Source organism: Hypanus sabinus, chromosome 1 (genome assembly GCF_030144855.1).
Source record: "Hypanus sabinus isolate sHypSab1 chromosome 1, sHypSab1.hap1, whole genome shotgun sequence".
NCBI classification, from domain to species: Eukaryota; Metazoa; Chordata; class Chondrichthyes; order Myliobatiformes; family Dasyatidae; genus Hypanus; species Hypanus sabinus.
In genome coordinates, this window is record NC_082706.1 from 139,165,542 (window position 1) to 139,185,848 (window position 20,307).

Genomic DNA, 20,307 nt, shown 5'->3' on the forward strand with positions numbered 1-20,307 from the left:
GGATAATGTGTTTTTTTCCTCTCTGAACTCACAGAAGCGTTTCCCAAATGATGTTTGCATTGCGATGATTGCAGAATGTAAATACTCCGAATTTATCATGTCGTGAGCTTGTTTGAACTCACTCAAATTGGGGAAGTGAGACAATGTGCCTTTCTGTAAATCTCTGGCAAGCACTGTCAACTTGCGCTCGAATGCCAAAACATCCTCCAACATGTGCAGGGCTGTGCGTCCTTTCCCCTGAAGACCTGTGTTCAGCGTGTTCAGGTGCGCTGTCATGTCTACCATGAAGTGTAGCTTTTCCAGCCACTCTGGCTGTTCCAGCTCAGGAAAGGTGAGCCCTTTGCTGCCCAGGAAAGTTTTCACTTCTTCCAGACACGCGACAAAGCGTATCAGCACCTCCCCTCTGGACAGCACCGGACTTTGTTGTGCAGCAGGAGATCAGAATATGCGCTTTCCAGCTCGTCCAGTAACAAACGGAATTGATGGTGATTTAAACTTTTTGCCATTATTTTATTGACAATCTGAATGACAACATCCATTACTTCTGTGCATTCCGGAGGAAATGTTTGAGCGCACAGTGCCTCTTGGTGCAAGATGCAGTGAAAAGTCAGCAGCTTTCTGTCCAGCGACTTCTGCAGTGAAGCCACAAATTCCTTGTGCGCTCCTGTCATACTTGGTGCCCCATCAGTAGATACTGACACCAGGTGGGTGGTCTTTATTCCTTTGGCTCTTAAACAATTCAAGACAGCCTCACAGATGTCCTCCCCCCATGTTTGGCCTTTTAGAGGTATCAACTCAATCATTTCTTCCTGTGGCCCGGCAGAGTTTACATACCGGCAGAACAGCGCTATTTGTTCAATATCACCTTTGTCTTTAGACTCGTCACAGGCAATCGAGTAGGCCACAGCTGAATTGATGTCTTTAATTTGCTGCCTTGTGATGTCTCCTGCCATTTTTATGGTTCTGTCTTTGACAGTCTTTGCAGAGAGGAGCATATCCCTGATTTTCTCCACAGTTTCACTCTTGTTTTTAAAGTCCGTGAATAGATGTTCTGAAATCTTAATGAAAGATTATTTTATATATTCACCATCTGTAAACTGCTTCCCGTGCCTGACTATTTCCTGAGCGGCAACAAAACTAGCATATGTAGTTGATTTTCCAGACTTCATCCACTTCTTGAAATGATTTTTGCTCAGATCAACCTTCCGCATCAGTTCTGAAACGGCTTTTTTTCTCTCATCTCCATCCGGATATTTTTGAGCAAAGGCTTCGTGTTTATTTTGGAAATGACTTGTGACATTTGACTTTTTGTTGTTTGCTAGTTTCTCATTGTATATTAAGCATACCGGTAAACCAGTCTCGTCAGCAGTGAAAGCAAATGAATCTGCCCACGTATCATTAAACGTTCTGTTTTCTTCAGTCACTTTTCTTTTTTTAGGATTCTCCATAGTCAGCCTACCTTGGATCGAAAAATTTAAGAAATCGCGCACTGGCGGGTGTCAGGCATTGACAGTGGTGAAGTATATTAATAGCGACAAAAACACGTTTTATTTAGATTGTACAAGATCACCATAATCTTCAAATTTAGAATTACATTTCAAAAACTAACAAACTAACATAAAATACATTTTAATTAAATAATCATCATTTATTTTCCAAAGCGGCTCCGGAGCCACGGGTTGCCGACCCCTGATCTAGGGGAAGACAGCCCTCAGTCCAGCCAAACTTAAGAAATTTTGTTTGGGTGGATGCTGTGTGATATGAAATAACAAACAATGCACAATAGGCGATGAAATGAATAAGCTTTATAATTCTTAATTTTACTATATGGTTAGTAAAGAAACAAAAATAAGAAAAGGGCCCATTCTTATGAAACAGTCTAATGCGCAACGTTGAAGCTCACAGTTCAGACATCTGGTTTCCTGTTGACCTCCTTTGAGTGTAGCCAACCCTCGGACCCTCGATCCAAGTCCACTCCATTCGGCAGATTACCAACTCTCTCCATTTGCATCTTCTCTCCCTGGCAAAAGATCACAAAATCCCTGCACCCAGACCCACAAGAAAGAGCAATATTGTATCCCTCTCACTGGACATCCCACATTCCAAAGCCCTATTATCTCTAGTCATAACCCAAGCATTGCTACTACAGTGAAACTATTATGTTAGCTGTGAAACCTTACAACGCATTACACCTACAAGATGGCTTTTTAAAGCAGCTTGTGTTTGAGTCTATTTGGGGAAAAGCTATCTTAGATTGGGTGTTGTGTAATAACTCAGATATTATTAGGGAGCTTAATGTTAAGGAGGCAGTGATCTTAATATGATTGAATTCATATGATAGTCCTGGAGGACTGGAAGATTACAAATATCACTCCACTATTTTAAGAAGGGAGGAAGGCTAAAGAAAGGAAATTATAGGCCAATAACCTCAGTGGCTAAAGAAGTGTTGGAGTTTATTATTAAGGATAGGTACTTGGAGACAAATGATAATATAAGTCAAAGTCAGCATGGTTTCTGTCAAGGGAAATCTTGCCTGACAAATCTGTTAGGGTTCTTCAAGGAGGTAACAAGCAGGGGGGACAGGCACTGGATGTCATTTACTTAGATTTTCAGAAGGAGTTTGATAAAATGCCAAATGTGAGGCTATTTAACAAGATAACATCATATGGCATTACAGGAAAGTTACTGGCCTGGATAGAGGAATGGCTAACAGGCATGAGACAGCGAGTGTAACATCCACAACTCTCCAATCCTCTGGAACTTCTCCTGTCCTCATTGATGATGCAAAGATCTTTGCCAGAGGCTCAGCCATCTCCTCCCTCGCTTCCCTCAGTAGCCTGGGGTACATTTCGTCTGGTCCTGATGACTTATCCAACTTGATGCTTTCCAAAAGTTCCAGCACGTCCTCTTTCTTAATATCTACATGCTCAAGCTTTTAAGTCCACTGCAAGTCATCCCTACAATCGCCAATATCCTTTTCTGTAGTGAATACTGAAGCAAAGTATTCATTAAGTACCTCCGCTATTTCCTCCGGTTCCATACACACTTTTCCACTGTCACACTTGATTGGTCCTAATCTCTCGCGTCTTATCCTCTTGCTCTTCACATACTTGTAGAATGCCTTGGGATTTTCCTTAATCCTGTCTGCCAATGCCTTCTCATGACCCTTTCTGGCTCTCCTAATTTCATTCTTAAGCTCCTTTTTGCTAGCCTTATAATTTTCTAGATTCCTATCATTACCTAGTTTTTTTGAACCTTTCATAAGCTCTTCTTCTTGACTAGATTTACAACAGCCTTTGTACACCACGGATCTTGTACCCTACCATCCTTTCCATGTCTTATTGGAATGTACCTACTCAATCCCATGAAAATATCCCCTGAACATTTGCCACATTTCTTCTGTATGTTTCCCTGAGTTATGTTCCCTCTAAGCTGTGTGCACGCACACACGTTTTTCAGCCAGCTCACACAGGAAATTAATGTGTGCACTGAAGGTTAGTTACCTAAAATAATGTAGTAATTAATAATTATATTTATTGAAAATATTCTTTTAGAATATTTCTGTTAACTAGTTGGTTGGTTTTTCAAATACCACAATGTACGTCACTAATTTACATCACCCCACCTTTCCTGTTCAGGTTTGTACAGCTGCATCACAGCGGCAACCATCTTTGGCGGACAGTGTTCACATTGTAAACTTCACATTTGCCAATGAGCAACTTAATGCCTTATCTCTAAAATACCAAGATTTTCTAGCTAAAAATACTGTAATTGTTTAATGATTTCAGATTTTCCATGCAAGAAAAAATTAAATCCAAACTGTTTTAAAACTTTGCTCAAACGGTGGCATTTGTACTTCAAAATGAACAGTTTTGTGACCTTGCACAGTTGATGAACATTGGGGAAACCTTTCTTGCATCTAGTGTGGACTGCGAGCAAGGTTTTGGCCTAATGAATCAACACAAAAACAAGCTGAGAAACCGTTTAGGTGAATGTCATTTAGATATGTTAATGAGAATCAAAAACTATTAATTAGATGGAAGTTCTATTAGTCTAGATAGAGTTTACAAAGAATGGGTAAATGCCAAAGACAGGAGAGAGAAAAAATAACTGAATGACTTAAATATGTGTGTTATTTTGTTGTTATTCTGTGCAGTTTTATGTCAAATATTTTGTAAACCTCCATAAACTCAGTGCACACATACTTTTGTCACAGGAAAAAAATTTGCACAAGAAGATTTTTGGTCACACTCACTACTAAAAATTAGAGGGAACGTTGTCCCTAAGAACATCTGTTTCCAATTTATGCTTTCAAGTTCCTGCCTGATAGCCTCATAGTTCCCCTTACTCTAATTAAATGTTTCCCTAACTTGTCTGTTCCTATCCCCCTCCAGTGTTATGGTAAAGGAGATAGAATTTTGATCACCATCTCCAAAATGCTCTCCCACTGAGACACCTGACATCTGACCAGGTTCATTTCCCAATACCAGATCAAGTACAGCCTCTCCTCTTGTAGGCTTATCTACATATTGTCAAGAAACCTTCCTGAACACATCTAACAAACTCTACCCCATCTAAACCCCTCGCTCTAGGGAGATGCCAATCAATATTTGGGAAATTGAAATCTCCCACCACAACAAACCTGTTATTATTACTCCTTTCCAGAATCTGTCTCCCTATCTGCTCCTTGATGTCCCTGTTACAATTGGGTGGTCTATAAAAAAACACCCAGTAGAGTTATTGACCCCTTGCTATTCCAAACTTCCATCCACAGAGACTCTATAGTAAACCCCTCCATGACTTCCTCCTTTTCTGTAGCTGTGACACTATCTCTGATCAACAGTGCCACACCCCCACCTCTTTTGCCTCCCTCCCTATCTTTTCTGAAACATCTAAGTAGCCATTCCTGTTCCTGCACCATCCTAGTCTCTGTAATGGCCACAGCATCATAGCTCCAAGTGCTGATCCACACTCTAAGCTCATCTGCTTTATTCATAATACTCCTCGCATTAAAATAGACTTGTCTCAAACCATCGGTCTAAGCGTGTCCCTTGTCTATCACCTGCCTATCCTCCCATCCACACTGTCTTCAAGCTTTCGCTATTTGTGAGCCAACCTCCCTTTCCCTTGTCACTTCAGTTCGGTTCCCAGCCCCCCAGCAAATCAAGTTTAAACTCTCCCCAGTAGCCTTAGCATACCTTCCCACTAGGATATTGGTCCCCCTTGGATTCAAGTGCAATCAGTCCTTTTTGTACAGGTCAGAACTGCCCCAGAAGAGGTCCCAATGATCTAGAAGTCTGAATCCCTGCTCCCTGCTCCAATCCCTCAGCCATGCATTTATCCTCCACCTCATTCTATTCCTAGTCTCACTGTCACATGACACAGGCAGTAATCCCGAGATTACTACCTTTGAGGTCCTGCTTCTCAACTTCTTTCCTAACTCCCTGTAGTCTGCTTTCAGGACCGTCTCCCATTTCCTACCTATGTAGTTGTTACCAATATGTACCACAACCTCTACCTGTTCTTCCCACTTCAGGATGTTGTGGACATGATCAGAAACGTCCCGGACCCTGGCACCTGGGAGGCAAACTACCATCTGTGTTTCTTTCTTGTGTCTACAGAATTGCTTGTTCCCCCCCCCCTTACTATAAAGTCCCCTATTACTGCTGCCATCCTTTTCCTTACCCTACCCTTCAAACCCACAGGACCAGACGCTGTGCCAGAGGCGCAACCACTGTTGCTTCCCCATTCCCCCATTCCCCCAACAGTACTCAAGCAGGGATGCTTATTATTAAGGGGGACAGCCACTGCGGTACTCTGTAGCACCTGTTTCTTGCCCTTCCCTCCCCTGACTGTTACCCACTTCTCTGTCTCCTGTGGTCCCAGGGTGACTACCTGCCTATAGCTCCTCTCTATTACCTCTTCACTCTCCCTGACCAGACAAAGGTCATCGAGCTGCAGCTCCAGTTCCCTAATGCGGTCTCTAAAGAGCTGCAGCTCAACGCAGATGTAGTCGTCTGGGAGTCTCCAGGACCTCCCACATCTGACACTGAGCAAAGAAAACTGGCCTCACACACATACTTTCTGTCTGTCTTTATTTTAAACAGATAGCCTGCCTTCCTACTCTGTCTCCCAGTACTCCGACACCCGCTCTGTAAATCTGTCTTTTTAAACACTTTCAGCTGTTCTCACTGGCCAACCTCCACATGCTTGCGCACTGATGCCTCGTTCAAACCGCTGAAGAAATAATCGTCACCTTTTCAATTTTGCTTGCTTTTAAACTCTTCCTGCTGTTCTCATTGGGCGACCTCCACGCACTTGAGCAGTCGTGCTCTGTTCAAACCGCTGAATTGTATTAATTTCAAGAGGGCTCTAGTATAAAATCAATGATGCATTGTTGAGGCTTCATAAGACATTGGTCAGACTGCACTTGGAGTATAATGAGCAGCTGTGGGCCCCTTATGTGCTGGCATTGGGTGGTGACTAGAGGAGCTTCATGAGATTGATTTTGGAAATGAAATTGTTAGTATATGAGGCGTGTTTGGGGCCTATACTTGCTGGAGTTTAGAAGAAGGGGGGGGGGGAAGTCTCATTGAAACCTATTGAATATTGCAAGACTTGGAATATATGGTGGATGTGGAAAGGTGGGGGAGGATCAGAGGCTGCAGTCTCTGAATAGAAGGGGATGTCCATTTAGAACAGATGAGGAACTATTTGAGCCAGAGAGTAGTGAATCTGTGGAAATCATTGCCACAGACACCTGTGGAGGCCAAGTCTCATGGGTGTATTTGAAGCGAAGGTTGATAGTTTCTGGATTGGCCAGGATTGAGAGTGATAATAAATCAGCCATGATGGAATGTTGGAGAAGGCTCATTGGGCTAAATGGCCTAATTCTGCTCTTATATATTATAGTCTTTTATATGAGTACTAAATCTAAATACTTTTATGGATAAAGGATCAGGTAACTTGAACAGCACAGGTACTTCGTGGTGAATCTCAAGTTCAATTTTTGAACCATTCCACCACTATTAAATATTAAACCCAGCGCTTTTCTTCATTTTCATTTCCATATCTTGTCACATGGTGTTATGTTAGGACATAAACCTCTTTCTGTAACAAGAAGATTTGTAGTGTTTGATAAATCAGGATATCTTGATGCTTTTGCAAGTTAGCACACACATGTATCTGGAAATAATAGAGAAACGATCATTTGGACAGCCTATTACATGTTCCCAATTTTATGATTACATATTTCTTTAAGACCATAGGAACATAATTTGGCTATTGGGCCCATCTAGCTTGCCTGGTTCATTCAATCATGGCTAATTTATTCGCCCCTCTCAATCCCATTCTTTTCCCTTCCCATAACCTTTGACACCTTTACTAATGAAAAAAAAATTACCATCGGCTGCTTTTAATTTACCCAATGACTTGGGTTCTATAGCTATCTTTGTCAGTGTATTCCAGGGAACCCTCTGGGTTCTTTACTCAACACATTTGTTACAAAGGGACATCCTTGTATTCTGAGGCTTTGACTTTTGGTGTTTGACTCTCCTCTCCACATCCATTCTATCTAGGCCTTGCAATGTTTGATGTTTCAATGAGATTCCCCCCCCCCCCACCCCCCATTCTTCTAAATTAACAAGTACAGGGCAGAGCCATGAAATGCTTCTTTCATTAATCTTTTCACTCCTGAGATCATTCTCGTAAACCTCCTTAGGATCCTTTCCAACGCCAGCAAATGCATTCTTAGATATATTCCTCTTCTAGCCATTATTCCTTTTATATTTTCTTCCCCCTTTCCCTGAAAATGCATTGATTCCTTTGTTTCAGCTGGAACTTTTTACTATTATCATCTTTGGATGTATCAGGAGACATAACTGATCAAGGGGTGGAGTGGCTGTACTCTGGTTTCATATCCACACTAACAACCTCCAGAGCAGATTTAAAATCCACTACAATAGTTGTGGAATTCACCTGCAAGCTATGCAATGCCCCAGCCAAAGTATATAGTACTGTTACAACACTGTCACTTACTCAACAATGTGGAAAATTACCCATATATGGCTTATTTATAAAATGTAGGACAAATTTATTTTTACCAGTTTGTATCTGATCAGGATTGGACTGATAAGTGGCAAATATTATTTGCACTTGAAACATGCTGGACAGTTTTATTGCCAGAGGCATACATACTTGGGGTAAAAGTACCATGAAAATTAGCTTTATTATAACCATATAACAATCACAGCACGGAAACAGGCCATCTCGGCCCTCCTAGTCCGTGCCGAACTCTTAATCTCACCTAGTCCCACCTACTCGCACTCAGCCCATAACCCTCCACTCCTTTCCTGTCCATATACCTATCCAATTTTACCTTAAATGACACAACTGAACTGGCCTCTACTACTTCTACAGGAAGCTCATTCCACACAGCTATCACTCTCTGAGTAAAGAAATACCCCCTCGTGTTTCCCTTAAACTTTTGCCCCCTAACTCTCAAATCATGTCCTCTTGTTTGAATCTCCCCTACTCTTAATGGAAACAGCCTATTCACGTCAACTCTATCTATCCCTCTCAAAATTTTAAATACCTCGATCAAATCCCCCCTCAACCTTCTACGCTCCAATGAACAGAGACCTAACTTGTTCAACCTTTCTCTGTAACTTAAGTGCTGAAACCCAGGTAACATCCTAGTAAATTGTCTCTGCACTCTCTCTAATTTATTGATATCTTTCCTATAATTCGGTGACTAGAACTGTACACAATTATACAACTGCTTCCATTAAGAGGGTCTAACCATCAACCTTAACGTTCAGTGGCATGACCATTACCAACACATCATCGATATTCTGAAAGTCCCATTAAGGACTCAGATAGACCACTATCGAGAATATCTTCAAAAGGCAATGCCTCAAGAAAGTAGCATCCGTCATTGAGGACCCTCACCGTTCAGGACATGCCCTACATTCGATACTACCATCAGGGAAGTGGTACAGGAGCAGCATCTTCTCTGCCATCAAATTTTTGTTCTGTCCATGAACACTACTTCACTATTTTGCTCTCTTTTTGCACCAAATTATTTTTTACACTTCTTGTAACTTGCAATATTTTTATGTGGTATACAATACAGTTGCCACAAAACAACAAGTTTAATGTCTTATGCAAGTGCTAATAAACCTAATTCTGATTTTATACATGATATGACTACATAAACAGATCAGACTCTACATCACTAAGTGACTCAATTCCTGACACTCGAGGCTTTTACCATCTATAAGAAACTAGTCAGATGTGTGTTTAAATTCTCCTCATTTGGATGAGTGCTGTACTTTTAACACTTAAACTGGATTCTGTTCAGAGCAAAGCAGCCTGCTGGACTGGCAGTGAATTTATCCAGTTTACTGCCAGTATCATAGCTGCTGTGTGCACTACCTATAGACTGTGATTACTCACCCAGGACATCCCAATTGTATCTGTTGAAACTATGACTTATAAAAAGAAGAAGAGCAGAGGCAGCAGGTGCATGGAAAGAAATTAACTCTTGGTCTGCCTTCAATTTGCATGCCTTTCTGATTTGGGAACAAAAGCCAGACCTTCATTGTTGCTGACTGTAAATGCGAAATGCTTGCTCCATGCAGAACTGTGGAAGTACTTCCATCAGACAGACAACAGTGGTTCAAGAAGGTGTTGGGTGGATAACAAATGTTGGTCAGGCTGGCAATGCTGTGATCTTGCAAATGAAAAAAAGAACTGACATTTTCTCTCGCTGCGTTCTAATGATCATGTATAATGGTTTTGTTAAATTTTTTAAAGTTTGTTTTTGCACTTGCTTTCATTTTAACCTTGTTATTTGCTCATGTAGAAATGTAATTTTTATGCACTGTTAAGCTAAATGGGAGTTTTTTTCTGCTTTAAATCTCAAGTTTTTGATTATTTTAATATTTCAAACCGGCAATCCATGAGTAGTTATTCCTGTCTTTTTCTTCCACTTGACCCCTCTCCCACCTGTTATTTTCTAGCCTCCCGTACAATGAATTCTTTGGTGGAGTTAGTGGTCTAACAGTGGAACAGTTCAGAAAAATCAATGGGTTTCCCAATGCTTTCTGGGGATGGGGTGGAGAAGATGATGACCTTTGGCGAAGGTAAGAAGCCATTCTGAAGTATGTACGTATTTGTAGTTGGATATGCTGATTGAATGGGACGAGGCTGACACTACTGTTGCTGTTTGGCAAATTGCCAAGGATAATCAATACTTAAGCTGGAGGAGAAAGTTTTTTAATAGTTGCAAATGGATGAAACTGCACTTTCTTAATCCCTAGATTGGTTATGAAAAGATACTTGAATTTTTGGAATACTTTTGGAACAGGAACATCTGGGGAGATTGTGTGTTGGGATGTTAGAGCAGCCTTTCTCAACCTTCTTGCCCTGGGGGAACCCTTGAGATAAATTTCAGGTCTCAGGAAAACCCTGCATAAAAATTATTGTATCTACAGCTCATGGAACATTAGCACGATCAGTAAGTTGTAGATGTAATAATCTAAAAATAATTGTCAATGCTCGTTTGAGTAGAAAATGAGTTTTTAGCCAGTCTTTCTTGAAAAAAACAGGTAGTTAACAGCTTGCCTTTCTTGAAATTATTTGTTTTTTCCCTTTCATAAATTTTAAAAGCTCATAAGGCAAACATAATAAGTTTCTGTTAACTAATCAGTTTAAGCCAAAATGGGATTTAATTTTTTTAAGGTTAGGCTTGGTAGATTTAATTTAAGTAAAGGTGGTAAATTGATTTTAATTAATGCTATTTGCAGCATGAAAATTTATTGACAATACTGAATGGTAAAGTTACTAAAAACCATTAGCCAAAACGATATTAATAAAAATATAGCCTGACACAATTTTATACAAAACTTTGAAAAAACATTTTTTTACTACGTGACGTGATAGGTCTATCATGTGAAACCTGTGCTTGTTTTTTGCTGCACAAATACTCAATTCTGGGTCGAACTTGAGGTAAGTACACACAAATTTCACCTTCAACTGAAATACTGTTTCTATCCTTACTCTTGATGCTTGTTAAACAAGAAAAAACTTGTTCACACAGGTGAGAAGTTGAAAACTGCAGCAAAATGTTAATTTTTTTCCTATGAATGGCAGGATACTTTTTTTAACCACAGAAGTCCATAACCTGTCCAGAGGGTAGGTCAGTAAATCTCATCTTGGGTGCATGATCAGACTGCAGCTCACAAAGTTCTTCCTCTTCTGTCAAAGTCAGGGTCTCAGGCTGAGCAGAAGATTCAGAGAAAGGGTCCATCACTTGTGTTGCAGGGGAGGAAGATGCTTGCTCAATTTTGTTCTGCAATTCTTCCAGGTGATTTACAATACGATTCGAGACTTTGATATCCTTCCTCACTCTCAAGTGGAAACATTTCAAGATTTTCTTTTGTAATATGATTCTTACAAGGGTTCAGTTTCCTTTTAAATCCAGTGATCTTGTTACTTGACGTCAAAACATTTTCACCAGGGCCTGGCAGAGACTTGTTTAACTGGTTCATAGATTGAAAAATGTTTACTAAATAGGCTAGTTTCTTCAGCCATTCTATACATTCAAAGCACTCAGCAAAATCTGGACTACTATTTTCTGGAAAGTACTGCAAATCACCTTTCAGCTCAAACACCCTGTTGAGAACTCTTCCTCTGCTAAGCCTCTGGATTTCTGTATGTAGCAGGAGATTGTTATCCTCTTGTCCAGGTATTCACAGTTTTTTAAACATTCTCAAGTAAACAGGTCTTTGTTTAATGAAGTTAACCATTTTTGTAGCATCATCCAGAATTTATTTCATCTCCAAGAATTTTTGACATCAGGACCTCTCTGTGAAGAAAGCAGTGTGTTGTAGCAATGTCAGGATGTCTTTCAACAAGAGAAAGAAAACCTCTCATGAAGCCAACCATTGATGGGACACCAATGCCAAGACAGACCTTTTGTTTCCAGATATGAAGACAAAACATTAAATGCACATTGGCCTTTGCTTGTTTCTGGCAGCTCTTTGCAATAGAAAAACTTTTCTTGAATTTCATTATCATTTGCATATCTTACAAATGCTGCAACATGACATTTATTGGTGAAATCTGGATAGAGAAACTGTTGTTTCTCTGTTTTATCACAAAACCTCTTCAGCATCATGTGACATGTCATCAATACGTCAACATTGTACTGTTTGAGAGTTAAACCTTATGAATTTCTGATACTGCATCTTGCACTAGTATTTTACCCAGTTCAGTGATAGGGTATGTGAAGTTGAATGAAGTTATCCCCTCTGGTTCAAGATCCTGATGGCTGAGGAGTAATAACTGTTCCTGAACCTGGTGATGTGAGTCCTGTGGTTCCTGTGCCGCCACCTTGGAGCATGACCTGGGTAATGGGGAGGTTCCCTGGTGATGACTGCTGCTTTGCTGCACCAATGCTCCATGTAGATGTGCTCACTTGTGTGGAGAGCTTTACCTGCGATGGTCCTAGCCATATCCTCTACCTTTCGTAGCATTTTTTGTTCAAGGGTATTGGTGTTTCCATACCAGGCTATGATGCAGCCAGTCAATAAACCAGTCAATATATTCTGCACCACACTTTTGAAGAAGTTCGTCGAAGTTTTAGATGTCATGCTGAATCTTTGCAAACTTCTGTGGAAGTAGAGGTGCTGCCATGCTTTCTTCATAATGGTACTTGTGAACAGGGCCCAGGAGATTTCCTCTGAAATCTCTCCACCTCCAATTCCCCTGATGAGGACTAGCTCATGAACCTCCATTTTTCTCCTCCTGAAGTCAATAATCAGCTCCTTCATCTTGATGACATTGAGAAGGAGCTTCTTGTTGTGGCACGGCTCAGCCAGATTTTCAATCTCCCTCCTATATGCTGATTCGTCACCACTTTTGATTTGGAGCAATTTAAATATTGCATTGAAGCTGTGGTTACACAGTCATAAGTGTAAAGTGAGTAGAGCAGAAGCTAAGCACACAGTCTTGTAGTATACCTTTGCTGCTGGAGATTGCTGAGGAGATGTTGTCAATCTGAACTGGCTGGGTTCTGCAAGTATGGAAATCGACGATCAAGTTGCACATGTTGTTGAGGTAAGGAGGTATTGAATCAAGTTCTCCATGAGAGGTTACTTGTCATTGAGAAAGTACAGTCAATATTCACTGGACTGGTCCTGAGTGACAGGTTTATTGTATGAGGAGAGATTGAGGTGTTATTCTTTATAATTTGGGTGGATAAGAGGAGATCTTGTGGAACCTTAAAATTTGTAAAGAACTTGACAGTAGTAGCAAGGAGGATGTTTCCCTTGACCAAGGAGTCTAGGATTGGGCAATATTTCAGAGTAAGGAGAAAACTAAGTCTGAAAGAAATTCCTTCAGTCAGAGATAGTGAACTTCTGGAATTCTTCACCACAGATACCTATAGTAACTCCAATACTACATTCATTCAAAACAGATCAAGAGATGTGTTGGCTTGGGGAATGTAGGAATTGTATAGGAAAATGGTGCTGAGGGAACAGGTCAGCTGTGATCATGAAGGAGAATGGCAATGTACAGTAGGCTTGAAGGGTTAAATGCCCTGCTCCTATTTCTAATGAACACATCTGAGGTTCACAGAATTCAAAATCCAACAGTACCATGGATAGAGAATTAATTTAAAGCCATGTCAGTTTAGAGGTAAATAAGACAAGAGCATGGTAAACAGATGTATCCTGGGTTCACTGCCAGAACCACCACTCTCTTTGATGCATATTGACTATTTTGATAGGTGATGGTTGGGTAAAAAATTTCAATTAATGAGGGCACAGAGTTTGATTATGTATAAATAAAGTGAGGTTGATATAAATAGACTGCAAGAAGACTGTTTTTGGCTGAATGGGCAAACAAGTGGCAGTTGAAGTTTAAGTTCAGAAGCGTAAAGTGATACTGGCGGAAAGAGGAGAGACAATGTGTCATAAATAGGACTGTTATAAAGAGTGCAGATACAGGGATCTGAATGCATATTTACATAATCCTTGAAAGTGGCAGTGATTTGACGGGGCAGCTGTAGTCTGGGTTCATGAATTGAAGCATGGAGTACAAAAGCCAATGTACCTCATTGGAGAATCTTGTCACTGGACCTTAAAGCAGTGTGAAGGACCCAGAAAGATGGCAAAGGAAACCTTACTTGAGGATGAAGGATTTCTTTTGTAAGATTAAATGGAGAAGCTGGACTTAAAATCAATTTCAAGGTATTTGATAAAGTTAACAAGATCATGCTTGATTTAAAGTGGGCAAATGGAGTTCTGATTAGTAGATCATTTAAGATTTTGCTTAGAAGTTGCAAGGGGGACATGAGAAAATATTAACTGGAATTCACTGTGCACAGCAAGTGGAAACAATTAGTCAGAACTTTAAGTGGAATTGGAGGGATCACGATCCAAACTGCTGCCTGTCCATTTCACTCCACAAGTGCTGCTCCTCCAGCATTTTGCTGCAGATTTCAACAGCTACAGTCTTGTCTGTCTCCAGGTACATGATGCTGATGAGATTGCTTCATCATGTTTTGATACTGGACCTAAATATGCTGTAACAGGTTTTTAATGATTTGTTAATGTATTGTGGATGTGGTTGGAAAACTCATTTCTTGTAGTCCATTGACAAATGTTCTGATAAAAGATCATTGATCTGAAATGTTAACCTTTTATCTCTATAGATGCTGCCTGACCTACCTTCAACATTTTCTGTTTCATATTTTCAGCATTTGCAGAATTTTTCTTTTTGATTTAAAATATTTTAATTTTAATTGTTTATTTTTAACACTAGCCTTATTAGAAATAGAATTTATTTTGTTACTCAAATTGATGTCTCAGTACTGTTATTATTTTACTTTTACTACCTAATTGTACTGTTGCAATGAATCAATCTGTATGAACAGAATGCAATGCAAGTTTTTCACTGTACCTTGATGTATATGACTATTTACCAGCTGCTATTAAAATCAGAATCAGACTTTAATCGCCAAGTACCTGTGCACATACAAGGAATTTACTTCCGGCAGATGTTGTCTCTCTGCTCATAACAATAATAATGATAAATATAAATGAAAATATAGATTATACATACAAGTAGTGCAATCCAAGTAATAGTTAGCCGACAGTTAACCGGCAGTTAACTGTTCAGCAAAGTGACCGCAGTAGGGAAAAAACTTCTCCAGTGCCTATTAGTCTTAGTCTGGAGGGATCTGAAGCGCCTACCAGACGGAAGTAGTTCAAACAGTCCGTGCACAGGATGGAAGGAGTCCTTTATGATGTTCCCCGCCCTCTTCTTCAACCTGGAAAAGTACAGGTCCACACTAGAGGGCAGGGAGTCCTCACTGTGCGCTGTAGTCTGGTTCTATCCTGCTTGGTGGTGGCTGCAAACCACACAGTGATGGAGGTGCACAGGACAGACTCAATGACTGCAGTATAGAACTGCAGCAGCAATTCCTGAGGCATACCATATTTCCTCAAGAGCCGCAGGAAGTACATCCGCTGCTGGGCCTTCTTCAGGATGGAGCTGATGTTCTGCTCCCACTTCAGATCCTGAGAGATGGTGGTTCCCAGGAACCTGAAGTTCTCCACGGTGGACACAGGGCTGCCGAGGACTGTGAGGGGGGACATAACGGGGGGATGTCTCCTGAAATCCACTATCATCTCCTTTGTCTTGAGCGTGTTCAGCTCCAGATTGTTCCGACTGCACCAGAGCGCCAGTTGGTCCACCTGCTGTCGATATGCAGACTCATCACTGTTCTGGATGAGTCCGATGACGGTGTCATCTGCAAACTTCAAAAGCTTCACATAGGGGTATATGAACTTGTTCCAGAACAATGGTTGTTAGGCCAAGTAACCACATAATTCCTTGTAAATGAATTTATTGCTTCATTAGAGTGCAAAAAAATTGCAGCCCAGCCAGATTTTGCTTAGAATAAATTGATTTTTTTTAAACAAAATTGAAAATTGTAATCCGGGGGTTCCGGTGACGTCATCGTCGAGAATGGCAGCTTAAGTCACTAGCTCCTCCGGAAAAGCACGTATTAAGCCCCTGTTATTCCATCAAATATAATATTTTTTGAAAAATATTTGAACTGGAAAGAGGGGCAAGAATGGGGAAAAGGAACGGAAATAAAAAAAAAAGTGGCACTGCGGAGCATGTGTCCGAGAGGAGTACAGCGAGCAGCTCTCTGACTCGACCGTGTGCTAGCGAGGTGGCTACTGGGCCTCACTCAGTCGAAGTGGCGAACATGTTTGAAATCCTGAAAGAGATAATGGAGGTCCAGAAAGAAATAAAGCAGCAACTCCGGGATATTAAGGCAGAGCTCGCCAGCGTTAATCAAAAAATAGCGGTGGCAGAGACTCGAATTGAGAGGGTGGAAGATCACGTTCAAAACGTGGAACAGATACCCAGCAAGACAATAAAAATAATACATCACCAAGAAGGTAAACTGGTTGATCTGGAGGGATGATCACGGTGGAAAAATATCAGAATCTACAACGTTCCTGAAGGAGTGGAGGGCACGTCTATGACGGAGTTTGTTGAAAAGTTACTGCGGGACACGCTGGATCTTCCCTCAACTATGGAGCTGGAAATCGAGAGGACGCACTGCACGCTGGTTTTGAAACCTACCCAGGACAGAAAGCCATGCTCTATAATAATTAAATTCCTTCGGTACAGCACCAAGATGCAGATTCTACAAAGGGCCCTGGGGGCAAGGAGAGAGTGTTTTTCGATGATAAATTAATATATTTCGACCAAGATTATCCCCCCCACCGCCGTCCTGCAGAAATGCAAAGAAAACTCTGAAGTAAAGCGAGTACTAAAGCAAAATACGATTAGATTTCAAACTCCATACCCTGCTAAATTTTGAGTGTTTTATTACAACGGGACCAGGTGGTGGAAGAGGCGACTACAGACATGATGGCCAGAGGTTTGCCCATCAGTGTCACCAAAATCAGGGAAAGCCTGACCGAGGAACTGTCCCACTCCGCTTAGGATATAGTGCGAGAATCGAGAAGGCAGGAGACGGGAGGAGGCCGAGAGAAATATATCAGGAAGAGACCAGGAGTTTCCCAAAGACCGTCCTCACCCCCTTCAGAAGAGCCATAAGGTTTGGCTAACTTTTAAAATGTTGAGAAGCTAAATGAAAGCAAAAGTACACGGTGATATACCTATCTCGAGAAATACTTATTATAATGTGGATTTTATATTACTTAGTAGTTGTTCTTCATTCGCTCACTTACTCCTTTCTCCCCACCAAAATGAGAATGAATATATATGTATGTAGTACACAGGGAAATCTTTTCTGTGTAATGGATTTGTTCACTGACTTTTATGAATACTGCATTGGGGGCCCTCAACTCATAAGTAGGAAGGGGTTATCCCCCACAGCTAGACATTTCCTCTAGCTCAACGCAGGGTCATCTACTAGTGACCTCAGCCTTAGAATCACACGTTTGTTGCCATTTTGGTTATTATCTGCATTTCTTGGTTCGTATTTGTTCAAGGAGTAGATCGATTAAGTTTTATTCTAATTTCAGTGGTACATTGACAGATAAATACAGATGGCTAAGGACAAGGTAAAATTCATTTCTTTTAATGTCAATGGGCTATTAAATCCAATCAAATGTAAGAGAATTTTATCCAATTTGGAACAATTTGGAAAATGGTTTAACTAAATAATGCCTCATAGGCATGACTTTATTCTCACAAATCAATGAATCTGTTGTAAAAACAAAAGATCACTCCCTACTTGTACATAGTTCTTCCCTTTTGTTTGTTTTTTCTCTCCACTCTTTTCTATAAGTGTGTACCTCAGATAAATACTTTGTGGAGATTTGTGATAATTATATGATATATAGTTACAATGTCTGAAATACATCTTATAGAAATGTTTGTTTGATGATGAACTTTAATAAAAAATAAATTACAAAAAAAAAGAAAAAAAAAGAAAATTGTAATCCAACTATTTCACGTTTTGTATTGGGCACTTTTTTTTAAAAAAAAGCTGCAGTTACAATTGCTAAATTCACTGAATCTAACATGAGAAACTTCAATACTTTATACTTAAATGAAGTATGTCATTTATTATTTCTTGTCTTTCATTTTGCAGAGTTCTTTATGCAGGATACAATGTGACGAGACCAGAAGGAGATCTGGGAAAGTACAAATCTATACCCCATCATCATCGAGGGGAAGTTCAGTTCTTAGGCAGGCGAGTATTCAATGTGCAGGCATTTTCACATTTGAGATGCAGAGTTTCTATTATGTCTACTGGGCTAATTGAGGTGATGAATAAAGGACTGAACATATTTGAGTGTAAGTAGTATATGAAATAAGATAGATGTTCTTGTAGCATAGTTAGAAATTAGCAGGTATGACTTGGTGGGCTGAAAGATGAGGTAATCGTGAGACAGTATAACGCATTGGACAGACCGCACATGGAGTATTGTGAACTGTTCTGGGTTCCTTGTCTCAAAGAATGTGCTGGCACTGTAGAGGGTACAGAAAAGTTCCATGAGAATGATCCTGGGAATGAAAGGGTTAATGTATCAGCAGTATTTGATTCTTCTGGGCCTGTATTCACTAGAGATGACATTGAAACTTACTGAATATTGAAAGGTCTAGATAGAGTGGACATGGAGAGAATAAATGAAGTATGTCATTTATTATTTCTCGTCTTTCATTTCTTGTCTTTCCCTTTAGTGGAGAAAGTCTAGAACCATGGGGCACAGTCTCACAGAGTACAAGAATGTCCCTTTTGAACAGGGATGAGGAGGAATTTCTTTAGCCAGAGGGTGGTGTATCTGTGGAAGTCATTGCCACAGACAACTGTGGAGGCCAAGTCATTGGTATATTTAGAAACATAGGCACACAGAAAACCTACAGCACAATACAGGCCCTTTGGCTCACAAAGCTGTGCCGAACGTGTCCTTACCTGAGAAATTACCTAGGGTTATCCATAGTCCTCTATTTTACTGAGCTCCATACACCTGTCCAGGAGTCTCTTAAAAGACCCTGTTGTATCCACCTCCACCACCGTCACTGGCAGCCCATTCCACGCACTCACCACTCTCTGTGTTTTATATAAAAAAAAACACAAACAACTTACCCCTGATATCTCCTCTGTATCTACTTCCAAGCACCTTAAAACTGTGCCCACTCATGCTAGCCATTTCAGCCTGGGAAGAACCCTCTGACTATCCACACGATCAATGCTTCTCATCATCTTATACACCTCAATCAGGTCACCTCTCATCCTCTGTCGCTCCAAGGAAAAAAGGCTGAGTTCACGCAACCTATTCTCATAAGGCACGCTCCCAATCCAGGCAACCTTTTGTAAATCTCCTCTGCACCCTTTCTATGGTTTCCACATCCTTCCTGTATTGAGGCGACCGGAACTGAGCACAGTACTCCAAGTGGGGTCTGATCAGGGTCCTATATAGCTGCAATATTACCTCTCAAATTAAAGTAGAGTTTGTGAGGTTATAAGGAGAAAGCAGGAAAATGGGATTGAGAGCGATAACAAATCAGCCATGATAGAAAGGTGAAGCAGGTGTGATGGGCCAAATGTCCTAATTCTGCTCCTATTTCTTATGGTCTGAGTTCAAGGGTCAGAGCTTAACATCCAAGCATACACATGACGTTTAAAGTACAGCAGTGACCATTGTACATTGTCTTTGTTGATTTCTCACAAGCATTTGAAACGGTGGACAGAGAAACATTCTGGGAAGTGCTCAAAACTTATGGCTGTCCAGATAGGCTGGTTACGATGATCAAGTTGTTTCATGAGAACATGTCTGGCAAAGTATCTATCGGAGGAGACATTAGTGAAGCCTTCACCATCAACCACAGGGTAAAACAGATGCGATCTTGCTCCAACTTTGTTGCACTATATCTTGCAGCAGTTTTGGAAATAATTGACCTTAATTTGGACAAAGGTGTGTACATCGGGACTCGCTCATTTGGAAAATTGTTCAACCTGTCAAGACTCAAAGCCTCAACCAAATCAAGAGAGATATCTATCAGAGAGCTTCTGTATGCAGATGACTCGGCCCTGGTTGCTACTGATGTTAATGTGATTCAAGAAATTGTAGACCACTTCTCGTTTGCTCCCACTCTTTTTGGCCTAGGTCAATGGGGTAGCACTGAAACGTTCTGATTCTTTCACAAACTTAGGAAGCGCTGTGACCAACACCAACTCATCAGATCTGGAAGTTGAGAGGAGAATTCAATCAGCTACTAAAGTCTTTAGTGCTTTGCAGA

General features: G+C 40.6%; 1 protein-coding gene across 2 annotated transcripts in view; it reads left to right on the plus strand.

Annotated features, from left to right (window-relative positions):
- The window catches only part of b4galt6 (UDP-Gal:betaGlcNAc beta 1,4- galactosyltransferase, polypeptide 6), a 103,439-nt gene that overhangs the window by 77,364 nt on the left and 5,768 nt on the right, over positions 1-20,307 (plus strand). For both annotated transcript variants that reach the window (XM_059977197.1, XM_059977188.1), the window contains exons 7-8: positions 10,023-10,145; positions 18,155-18,256. In XM_059977197.1, the coding sequence (XP_059833180.1) occupies positions 10,023-10,145; positions 18,155-18,256 (225 nt within the window). The remainder of the gene's footprint in view (positions 1-10,022; positions 10,146-18,154; positions 18,257-20,307) is intronic.